This window comes from Pygoscelis adeliae, unplaced genomic scaffold (genome assembly GCF_000699105.1).
Source record: "Pygoscelis adeliae isolate BGI_AS28 unplaced genomic scaffold, ASM69910v1 Scaffold487, whole genome shotgun sequence".
NCBI classification, from domain to species: Eukaryota; Metazoa; Chordata; class Aves; order Sphenisciformes; family Spheniscidae; genus Pygoscelis; species Pygoscelis adeliae.
The window spans coordinates 217871-229973 of record NW_008825078.1 but is presented as its reverse complement, the minus strand read 5'-3'; the positions used below and the strand labels follow the sequence as shown (position 1 = coordinate 229973).

Below are 12103 nucleotides of genomic sequence, written 5' to 3'. Positions count from 1 at the left end.
CCGCCCCCCCACCCCCCAACCAGGACACGGACAAACAAGGCCTCTGCTAAGGCTAAAAAAAGGACAAGACTTTGGAGTCTTGAGTTCAGCATGTTTAAGAAACGAGAGTCTGGTGAGCGCACAGCAAAGTCCCTGTGCAAGGCCTGCTATTCCAGCTTGGCCTTCTTGTTGTTATCACTGCCATTCTCTTCTGCTGGTGCTGCCAGTGCTGCCATGTCCTCCAGTTTCCGCTTCCCACTTTCAGCAGGTGGGTGTGTATTACGGGGTTTGAAACTGATAATGATGCAGGTCATGTTATCACAGCCGGTGCCATCCCCTGAGGTGTCTGGAGCCAAACACTGATCCAGCAGCTGAGGAGGGACAGGACAGGTTAGCAGAGAGCACAGACACAGCAGTTTGAATAACCTGAGACACGGGGCCCATTCTAGCAACTGACAGCGGCTTAGGGGCTGCCAGGCCAGAACGGTGTGGGCTGGGCTCAAATGCTGTTTGCAACCAGACAAGGGACAGAAACAGCCTCAGCAGCCCTGGTTTTCTGAAAGTGGACAGAAACTCCTTCGGCTTGACAGCAACCTAGAGGTCAGCAACACTGGTCAGGGTGCCAAAGGAACTGGGTCCCAATTCAGAGGTGTCTCTGCTCCTGTTCCAGCCAGCGTTGCAGCCCATGTGCTGCCAGATACCCCAAGTGCTGAACAAACTAGTCCGATGGAGAGGGAGGGTAGAGTCAGGCACCAAGCTACGATGCAGAAACCCTGTGTGCTGAAGGGATGGTGAAGCTCTGGACCTTACCTCTTCTACAATGGAGGAAAGCGGCCTCAGGACTCCATTCTCATCCTTTTGGGTGATCTTGGACTGGATGAAATCCACCACTTCCTGGCTGCTCATCACATTCCTGCAGAGTGGAGAGGTCAGAAGAGCAAGTGAAGAGAGCAGTCATGCCATAGTGTCCTGAGAGCGCCTCACTGTGGCAGGGAGCTGATGGGAACAAAGCTGCGTGCAGTGAGGAACAGGAGTGTTCAGAGCTCAGCACACTGTGACATCCCTCCAGCTGAGAACAGCTCCTCAGGGGCCCAACTTAACTCTTTGAGGTCATGGGGAAAAAAAGGGCTGATTAGCACCCAGGGCCCTTTGGCCTTCCTGAAGCCCAGCTCCAGAGAAAGACCAAGAGTAGTGATGCCCAAGAGGCACAACTGCTCCCTCACTACTCACCAGATTCCATCACAGGCAATGACCATGAAGTCGTGGTCATCATTTATTGTCAGCACCTTGATGTCAGGCAAGGCAGAGATCATCTGTTCTTCTGGAGGCAGATTCTTGTTCCGCTTGTAGAAGTGATCACCTGTAGTGGAGAGGAGGATCAATTTTTGCTGTGGTTGGGCCCTAGCAATGCTGCCTACCCCTGAACAGTGAGAAACACTGCCCTGCCAAAGGGCAACCCCAGCAGAATCGGAGCCAGTGCTCCCACAACCAGAGCAGATCAGGCTGTGGGTGCATCACAGAGAAATCTGCCACATGTCCAAGGCATCAGCTTTGGTGAGCCCAACATGCTGTTAGCATGCAATGGGAAAGAGGTGCCTTTGCCAGTTCAGTGTCTCTTCACCCCATACCAAGTGCCACTTCCCCAATTCTGGGGCAACACCAGGCCAACAGCACATGGCATCTGACAATACCAGCTGAGATCCTGCAGCAGTGCTCATGAGATGAGCTATCCCATGTCTTGGAGCAAGATTTGCAGCTCACCCCAACACTAGCTTGGCTTTGTTGTGATAACACTAGATGCTCATTTTCCAGAAGCTCAGGCTGTCCAGGGCCAGATATTTCAGTGCAATGCTGACATCACACTGCTGGGTTCAGGTCTTCCCAAACCCTCAGTAGCCAAGGTTCACTTGAGAAAACCAATCCACAGCTCTGACTAGCAAGCTTATGTGGAATTACATCCTAGAAAGGGACTTCCAGGGCCACCGCAAAATAGTAGGTGGAAATTCCAGTGTCTCCCTAGGCAAACAGACTCCCTAGTTTCCATCCTAAATGTGTTTTTATCTCTTTACCCTAGGATAATGATTTCAATCATTTTGGTCTTTCTGCACAAGTACTCTCCACTCACACCCTTAGCTGCTGACATTTCCTTCCATTCTCTGTGTATGTCCCAGTATATTCTCAGTGTTATTCACTACCCTTTCCTTAATGCCTCCCAGCATCTCATCTGCTCATACTGTAGCCATTGACTGGGCCAAGACCTTGTTTGGCTGCTAACAGAGATGCCCAGTCTTCTAAGCCATTAATTACCCCAACACTGCTCGTAAGAGACCAAAAGATGAGTACAAAGAGCAGTCAGGTGCTGCCTAAAGCACTGCAGCAATGGGGATGGAGTTTGTGCAATTAAAAGGCAAGGCTGGCTCAGGAACAAATGAGCTCAAACTGGTATAAAGTTAGGTCCCCAGGAAGCAACATACCAAGGTCCTTCAACAGCCTCCTAACAGGAAAAAATCCTGTTCGAAAGTCAACAGTCTGTTTTTGAGACAGTTTATATGAGGTGGTTTCTGACAACGCAGCTGTTGGCACAACAGCCTTGCAGGCTTCACACAGTCTGTCCTGCGCTGGAGCCTGATAGGTGCTAGGTGTTGCTTTCCACCAACGTCTGCCAGTTTCATGGCCATTTTCTCTAATTAGACTGAAATCTCACCACATCAAATATTGAATAGGTTCTACTCATCACCCAGTTAAAAACTGTTCCTTAAACTTAGTGGCTGGCAAGTGCTAGAAGCATAGATGTCCTGAGCACAGCACTCTGAGGCCAGGCATGCCAGCATTCACCCCCGTCTTGCTCACCAATTGCCCTGGAGAGGTTGAGACCACCATTCACTCTCCCATCCATGGTGACCTTGCCACCAGCATTCTTTATCCTGGCGAGCTCCACCTCATCCTCCGGCTTGTGGTCATATGACATGTCAACAGCTTTGCCACCTTCTGACACCACGCAGCGAGAGTCTCCAGCATTAGCCACAATCAGCTGCTTGCCCCGGATAAGTGCCACAACAGCAGTTGTCCCACTGTCAGAGCCAGGCTGCAAGAAACAAATGGTTTTGCTGAGAATCCTTTCTCTTGCTCCATATCAGGTCAATAAGGGAACCAGCACTAGCCACCACAGGCCCAGCAGTGTCCCAAACCCTGAGGTGCTGCGTCTCACCCCTTCTTCCCGTAAGCGCACACAGAACAATGGAGAAAAGCCTGAGGGAAGTGTGAAACACAGCAGGAGTGTGTTCATTGAGAGGCAGGGTCAAGCAATACCTCCGTTCCAGCCTCACAAAGCATCAGTGGTTCAGGATTCTCCAGCGTTCAACATGTCCTGCTATACCCTCAGCTCTAATGTGTTGATTCCAGCCCCAGTCCAGCTCAAGTAGAAGCCTCATTGCAAGCCAGCACATCTCTCCAAAGAGAGAAGGTTGGCACCTTGGAAGCTGCAGTCCCCTTTTCCTGACATCCTAGGTCCCTGGCCCATCTGCCAACACTACCATGGGCTGAGGAGCCACAGCCTTGGCCTGGCAAAGAGCAATGCTCTGCCGAGGAGCAGCAGTGCCAGCAGAGCAGTCCTGCTACTGTCCTGTACTCTCCTTCCACGCCAACCCCCACAGAGATTCCTAAGCACAGCAAACCCAGCACTGGGGTCAGCCTCTTCTGATCTCAACCTGCTGCCCAGATCCATGCCCTATCCCTCAGCCTTTTGCATAAAGTCAGGCTGGCAGCATCTGTGTTCAGCCACAGGAGAACAAAAGGGGTGTTTTATCCTCATCTGAATGGAAATAACTCCTTGCTGAGTGCCCCCCAAGTGCCCTTGGCTCCACACTATGCTGCAGAACACAAGAACAGGGTGTGCACCTCCTCTTTCCCCTCCATGCCTGGTAACAACATTTCCTCCTCTTCATCCTCATCCTCCTCTGCTTCTTCAGTGTCATCTTCATCATCTTCATTCTCTGCCTCTTCACTACTGTAACCATCCTCATCTTCACTGCATTCCTACAAGAAACGAGAGATACCACCAGGAGTCACACAGGACACTCGCAGTGCCCTCCCCAGACAGCTGGTCCCTCCATCCTGGGGACAGATGATAAGTTCACCCCAGAAAAGTGAGATGACCTGGTATGTCTTCCCCACACCTGATGTCTACAATCAGAGCAGCTAGTTTCAACTGCCACAGTGAATGGAGGGATGGTGCATGCAGCAAGACCACGGGCTATCCATTATGGCCACTGCACAGATGAGGTTATGTTTCCTTCAGGGTTATCTAAACAATCCCCGACACTCCCATGAGATGGTCTCAAAGTATCAGCCTGAAAAACCTACTCCTAGGACACACCTAGGATGAGCCAGAGGCTCGTAGCTCAAGTACCACAGTAAGCAATGCATTCTGCCCAGCCAGAAGGCCACTCTGTCCCAGTGCTGTTTCCTACCTCACTGTCTTCCTCCTCTTCCTCAACCTCATCTGACTCATCCTCACTGTCCTCAAAAAATTTGGATTTGGTTGTGCGCTGGGGCTTTCCCGTAGAGGAGCAGGAGGGCCCGGCCTCCCCAGTAGAAGAGGTGACGGCCTCGTCACCTTTGCCTAGTTCAGGCTTCTGCAGAGCAGGGCTGTTGCCTCCAGCGCTGGCTTTGTCTGAGGTGGAGGAAATACCCGTGATTTCTTCATCTGGCTTCCCATTCTTCCTCTCCTTGTGGTCGGTAAGCTCCCCTGGGTCAGCCTCTCCATTCATATTTGACTCCCCATCATGCTGCTTGCCTGTCCCCTCTGCAGTGTTCTCCCCAGCTGGAGCTAAAGACTTGTTTTTGAGGTTCTTGGTGCAGTTTTGTCCATAACGTGTGAGAAGCTCCTCAATGGTCATTGTGGCTTCTTCATGCAGAAGAGCAGCTTCCTCATTATCCACTAAAAATGGAAAGGGGGAGGGGGATGAGGACAAAGAGGGTCAGAAAGCAGGATATATCACCATAGCAGCAGCTGTGGAGCACACGCTGGGTTCAACAGTGAGCTGCCCTGACTAGAGGTTGCTATTGCAGACAGGTTTCAGTAATGCTCAACAGGCTGATCAGTAGCAGGCACAGACAAATGCAGCCAGGCCTGCACCGTCCCACAGCTTCCAGGCACTGCAGATGAACAATATGCAAATGGCAGGGGAATGGCTTCTAACCACAGCTGATGCATGCAGTCTGCAAGTTACCCTAGTGCCTCCAGCCTCTGATGCTATCTGGCTGACTTGTAGGCAGCACAGAGTGTTTAAATTAGCTGTAAAGTTGGAGGGTAAAGAGCCTCATATTTCATGAGTGCAGACTCATCTGAAGCTGCGGGGGAAGCAGATAGACCACTTTAATGTGCAGATTTGTTCATTAATACTGCAACCGGGAAGAAGAAGTTTTTGTTACAACAGTTGCTCCATGGGCCTTAAGCACCACAGAGATCCCAACCAGCAGTAATCTAGACACTTACAAACAGATGATCGAACAGCTTTACGCAGTGAATGCAGTATCTCCCAAGTGGGACACTGGACAGAAAACAGGATGACTTTCCCTAAACTATGAGCCAACAACCACTGCTTCCCTATTGACATCCCCTTGGTTATCATTTTCTTTGCTAATTAATCCCAAAAGGAAAAGAAATACCCATATCCCAAATACTCCTGAAAGTACAGGTCAAAAAGAAGAAAAACCCAAACAAACAAAAAACCACTTTGTCCCTGTCAGCTGGAGAATGAGGGCCAACAAATTCAGCATTTTCAGACCAACACCATGTTCAAGGTGACGGTATTGCTTTACATCTGCTTCAAGGCTAGTCACAAGATATTCAGCTGAGAGCAGCACAGGATTCTACCCTGGGATTCACCTTCTAGCTGGCTTCACGGTCTGGCAACTACTTGCTGGTGGAAAAGCACACTTGCTGCTTTGTGAGAAGAAGAATTGCTGAAGAGACCAGGATTTACTTCAATCCTATCTGCAGCTGGTGTCTGCCACCAGCATGGGAGAGCTAAGCACTGGACATCATACTGTTTCACCTCACAGCTTAGCCCAACTTCCCAGCTCAGAGGTTTCTGACACATACTAGAACTTTGCACCCCATGGAGGAAGCCCTATGGAAAACTGTGACAGACTGGTTTGTTATTCACAAGATTAAGCTACCAAACAAGTCAGAATTCCCCTAGCACCAGCCCAAAGCAATAAACAGTGCTGAGGGGTGGCAGTTCAACTCCAGCTGAAATTTAACTGAGAAATTTGGACAGAAAACCTTCTGCTAAAGGAGACCAGGCCCAACTGCTCTCAGTTCCTGGCCTGGAGCTGCAGTCTTGTCTATTCAGTGGCATCTGACTTACCATCATCTTCATCAGCAACTTTCTCCTTCTCATCTTCATCATCTTGGGGTCGTCCAGCCATCTGAGAGAGCTCTTTAATCACCTCCTCAGTGGTGAGCTTGGCATCTATGGCTAAGAAAGCATCTTCCAGGGCCTACGTATGAACACAGACATGAGAGTACGCACAGTTTCATCTTCCTTACAGGATGCCTGCGTGTCATGCTGTGCAATCAAATCTCTTCCAGAACACACACCATACAGAATCACAGAATGGCTGAGGCTGGCAAGGACCTCTGGGGTCCATCTGATCCAACCCCCTGCTCCAGCAGGGACACCCAGAGCCGGTTGCACAAGACCATGTCCAGATGGCTTCTGAATAGCTCCAAAGATGAAGACTCCATCACCTCCCTGGGCAGACTGTGCCAGTGCTCAGTCACCCTCACACTGAAAAGTGTTTCCTGATATTGAGGGACCCCTCCTGGGTCCACTTTGTGCCCACGGCCTCTGGTCCTGGCACTGGCACCACGGGAAGAGCCTGGCTCCGTCCTCTTGGCACCCTCCCTGATGTGGATTCAATCCCCCTGAGCCTTCTCTGCTCCAGGCCGAGCAGTCCCAGCTCCCTCAGCCTTTCCTCATAGGAGGGATGCTCCAGGCCCTTCAGCATCTTAGCGGCCTCTCGCTGGACTCTCCAGTCTGTCCATGTCTCTCTTGTACGGGGGAGCCCAGCACTGGACCCAGCATTCCAGGGGTGGCCTCACCAGTGCTGAGCAGAGGGGAAAGATCCCTTCCTTCCACCTGCTGGCAACACTCCTAATGCAGCCCAGGCCGCCATTCGCCACCTTTGCAGAAAGGGCACGTTGCTGATTCATGGTCAACTCGGTGTCCACCAGGACCCCCCGGGGCCTTTTCTGCTGAGCTGCTTTCCAACTGGGTGGCCCCCAGCATGTACTGGTGCTATTGGGTTGCTCCTCCCCGGGGGCAGGACTTTGCACTTCCCCTTGCTGAACTTCATGAGGTTCCTGTCAGCCCATTTCTTCAGCCTGTCCAGATTTCTCTGCACTACAGAGCAGCATGACCCTCTGGTGTACAGCTGCTCCTCCCAGCTTGGTGTCACCTACAAACCTGCTGAGGGTACACTCTGCCCCATCCTCCAGATCATCAGTGAAGACGTTAAATGGGACTGGACCCAGTATTGACCCCTGGGGTACACCGACCGTTACTGGCCTCCAACTAGACTTTGTGCCACTGATCACCAACCTCACCAGACCCTCTGGGCCTGGCCATGCAGCCAGTTTTCAATGCACCTCACTGTCTGCTCATCCAGCCCACGCTTCCACAGCTTCTCTAGGAGGATCTTATGGGACACTGTGTCGCAAGCCTTGCTGAAGCCCACAGCGGGCCTGGGCACAGGATAGCATTCAAAGCAACTGTGGGGAATGGTTCAGCATGCAGGCTCCTCTACTCAGCTTATTGCAGTCAGCGAGCACAGCCAGCTTGGGATCAGCAAAGCATGATACTCGGGTGTTTCAGCCTAGAGCAAGAGCCACAAACTGACTCAAGTTTGCTTTGTAGGCTATCCTCAGTCTAGATGTAAATGGAAGTTTTGGAGGGACTGCCTTCCCCTTGCCCACACTGCTACAGATCTCAGCACCAACCCATGGAATACCCGATGTCAGATCAGGCACTAGTACTATGAAGAATTACAACAGAGGGATCGCTTGGTGGAAGCGAGACATGAACTAACCTCCCACCTCTGACAAAAGCTACCCCCACCCCCCAAAAAAACAACCCAGCAAAAACCACTCAAAGAACCAGCCCACACACATGACTGGAACGAGTCTGAAAATTAAAAAAAAAGGCAAAAAAAGAAAGCTCGAAAATAGAATATTTATCTCTAAAAATACAATCAACACCTGGTGTACACTCCTAGAAACAAGGAAGGGAAATTAAAATGGAAGACATGGCAGACAGACCTTGGAGGGACGGGGCCCTGCACCTAAGTATTAGGTACCTAAACAAGGGCTTTCCTCTGCATTGGTGCTTACTTGCTTTAGGGCAGAGCTAGATTCTTACCTTTTGCAGTTTGCCTTCCTTGTAGGCCTTCTGGTCTTTGATTATCTCAGGAAGATACTTGGCACAGTATAGGGCAACTTCTTCTCCTGAAAGAGAGCAGAAGTCATTTAAAGAGACTGGTCCTCCCAGAAGCAAAACGCACTCTTGAGTAACTGAATTCCTGAAGCAAATCTTGGGACACAAACCAGAACTAACCCAGACATGGAAAAGTCATGCAACAGAGTGCTGGGGATCTCACTCACACCTCCCAGCAGGCTGCATCTCCAGAACAGCAGGGTTTGCTGATGACCCCTGGCAAACCTCAATGAGTTCTTACCCATCAGGTTTGGCCAATGCTACAAGCTTCCTGAAAGGGAGCTTAGGCCCATTTTGGCACTTAGGACAACTGTTTAGGCCCATCCTACCTAGGAAGCTCTATTTTCACATGTAAGCGCAGGTATAAACAAGCAGGGGAAAAGGGAAGCTTTTGGTCAGCGTAAGCTCTTTCTCAGAGCATTACTGACACCTGATGAGCAGCACAAAAAACATTATGTATTCTAGTTTGTGTTCTAGACTAATGAAAATACGATACCACACCCTTGAGATACGCCTTTCAGGAAGACGGGGGTCCTGATTGGCAGAGCAGTCATTTTGGTATGGGAAGGTGTGTGTGTGTGCATGGCATGAGTGAACGGTGACCAGAACACTAGGCTGCTGAGAGTACAGAGGATAACTTGGATTGACAGTCAACAACACAAACCAAGCACCCACTCCTAGATCAGCTGAAAGATTTTTAAAAGCTGGAAACACTCCAGCAGCTCAGAAATTAATACCATCAAGTATGCAGCAGAGCACAGGAGACATTTTTTGTGATCACGAAGGTGCTATTAAGAGAGGAAGAAGATTAAACAGTGAAGGATTGTGAACTTCTGTAGTTCATCTTGGCAAGGGGGACCAGAAAGAATAGTGCGACTTGCAAGAGATCAATCTAGTAATTTAGGTTTTTATATGAGAGGCAAAGAACGATGTCGGGCATAGGAACCTGGCTCACAGGTCACAAGAAAGAAAAATTAGAGCTAGAAACTGAGAAACAAACTAAATGACAGCCACAGAAAGGTGGCAGAGAGGGGAGCAGGGCAGTCCACAGGTAGAGGGGTACAGCTGCAGGGACCAGGAGTATGCTTAAGACTGTGCTGGATGAGCCATTCTCTATCACAGGGCAAAGAAGGAGTAGTATGAGTGGGCTGAGCATAGCGCTCGAGAGAGTCTGTGCACGCTGCCAGCTCTCCTATGGCTATAGGTAAAGGCAAGAGAGCCACGCGTGCTCCTTCCTCCTGGCTACAGAAGGAAGGTTTTTACAGCAAAACTGTAACAGCCACTCAACTCTTGATCTCCCTGCTAGCACATCCCAGCTTCCCTCCTATTCTTCCAGCCAAACAGAGGCTGTGCAGGTAGCTGGGCATGAAGAGAAGTAATGAACACAAGAGCAAAGCTCTGTGAAGGAAAGGGGAGCAAGGGAATCGAGGGGGAAGTATGAGAAGGGTGGGAAGTAGCTAGCCATCAGCTGAGCAAAGGGAGAGGCAGAGGGAACATAGCGGGAAGTGAAAAGGTGGTGAGATTTGAGAGAAAGAAAGAAACAGCAGACAAGGGACTTTTCAAATGTGCCTGCAGAGAAGGGATCAAGTGGCCATTGACAAAGAACAGAAACCTTGCAAAACGGTTGCTGTTAAAATAGTACTGCAAAAAGTTCAATGCTGTGGCTCTAGACAACAAAGAGACTGAGCTCTATTCTGACCGTGCTCTCAAAAATGCAGAGTGGGAGGAAGAGAGGAGGGAGGAAAACAAAAAAGGAAGATCACAGTAAAATAAGTGATCTAAGAGAGAAATATGAGTGACCCTAGCATTTTAATGAGAACTTAAAAGGGAATACCAAGGTGACCTGACAATCACAGAAAAACGGCAGAAAAACAAAAGACTGGCTGGCCCTTACAGGATCTCAAATGAAGAAGACTGACAATTAATGTCCACTGACATGGGCTTATGGAAGCAGATCTCGCCAATCCAATTCAACATCTGCTCTTAAACATACTATGATTTTGCCTGATAAAACTAAGCATGCTGATGTAACAGATTTAGGTAAGGTATATAACTTGCATATACATATATTATATATAACTTACATATCTGTATATAAGTTTAAGCACTTTGCTTAAAAAGTTAAACTTTCAAGACAGCACATGCTGAATAGATTAAAGAACTGCCAACTACCAGTCATGAGATGAAACTGAACAAAGAATCACATGGGAAGATGTGTTTATATGCAGTCTTGAAGGACAGGATCCAGATGATACTGTAACATTTTTATCAAAGAGCCAAAATAAAACAAAATTTCTATGAGAAAATTATAAACAGAGGGAGTAGTGAATAATGACAGTGATAGGTCTTCCAGATCACTTGATGAACTAGGGGGAGTGGGCAGGTGCTGCTCAGAGAGGTATGGCCACCAAGGAAAACATGTGCACAGTCTTGGACCATGGCAGAAAACCACCCAGCGGATCTGAATGCTCTATGAGATGGTCCTAGAACAACAGGCCAGGAGCACACTATGTGCATCCTTTTATTTAGGCTGCTTTTACTTAGAGCGTAAATTAGCAGGCCATAAAGCAGTAGCCCTGAAGCACTTGCAGAGAACACTGACAGCTGCTATGTCCTCGCTCATATGACAGGGATCAAGCAGACCAGCCTGGCCCAAAGGTGGCTGGGGCAGTTTGCTGCTGGGACACAGGGCTGTGCCATGGGCAGAGCTGTTCCAGGCGAGTTGCAGGACTTGGCCGGCATCTTGGTTGAGACCTAGACGTGATGGCAATGCACTCCCACATAAAGGCTTGACCAGTAAGCAGGGTGGTGCACTGAGCATGCCTCAGCAGTTTGAGGAAGAAAAAAACTAGGAAAACTGCAGGAATATCTGCAATATCCAAATCAGGAACTACAGGACAGGGTACAGGCCCAGTGGGCTCCTGACACGACCGCTGGTCATTGCAGGGGGCAGCTGCAATCTCCTCCAGCTTCTCTTCCAACCTGCAATCATTCCTGCCTGCCCAATCTGGACCAGCATAATGGCACTGACTTTATGTCATTTTGACACTCTCTGGGGCACTGAATTGCATCATCCAGAGTGTATGACAGAGACACAGGTGGGTCATCTGCACACAAGCCATGCTGTGCCCTGCAGCTCTTCAGAGGCTTCCCTGACAGTCTTACGCTAAACAGGAATGGGGTGGGTAAAAGCCTGCATCACTTGTATCAGGTAACTGTTCTGGCAGAAGAGCACTGGCCACAGCTACCTGGCCAAAGATCAGAAAGGGAGAAAAGAGCTACCGAAGGGCACCCCCTTCCCTGCCCGGTGGGGTCTGCAGATGAGGCAGCAGCTCTGTGCAATCTGTGCTACTGGAAGCAGCTGACAGATCTAATAATACCAGTGTGGACACCTGATCACCCACCAGATGGAAAAGATGACCGAACATTGCAATCTTTCTGCCACAGCTAGGGACAAGGGATTTTCTTCACAGCAACAAGTAGCTTGATCTGAGAAAGCCACCAACAGCTTTGCAGCTTTGGCCCCAGTACGTCCCCTGTAAGCAGGCAGGGCATGGGGCTGGAGCACAGCCTGCAGGAAGATGCTTTCCACAGGCCTGGCAGCACCATGCAAAGCAATGTTA

The 12103-nt window shown here is 49.6% G+C and overlaps 1 protein-coding gene across 1 annotated transcript in view; it reads right to left on the bottom strand.

The window, feature by feature from the left end:
* Nucleotides 1-9: 9 nt before the first annotated feature.
* Nucleotides 10-12103, bottom strand: part of PPM1G (protein phosphatase, Mg2+/Mn2+ dependent, 1G) — a 30912-nt gene continuing 18818 nt past the window's right edge. The window contains exons 3-10 of the mRNA XM_009326911.1: nt 8406-8491; nt 6354-6486; nt 4449-4918; nt 3877-4014; nt 2830-3064; nt 1210-1339; nt 790-892; nt 10-350 (exon numbers count right to left, since the gene is read on the bottom strand). Coding sequence (XP_009325186.1) covers nt 147-350; nt 790-892; nt 1210-1339; nt 2830-3064; nt 3877-4014; nt 4449-4918; nt 6354-6486; nt 8406-8491 — 1499 coding nt within the window. The 3' untranslated portion in view covers nt 10-146. The remainder of the gene's footprint in view (nt 351-789; nt 893-1209; nt 1340-2829; nt 3065-3876; nt 4015-4448; nt 4919-6353; nt 6487-8405; nt 8492-12103) is intronic.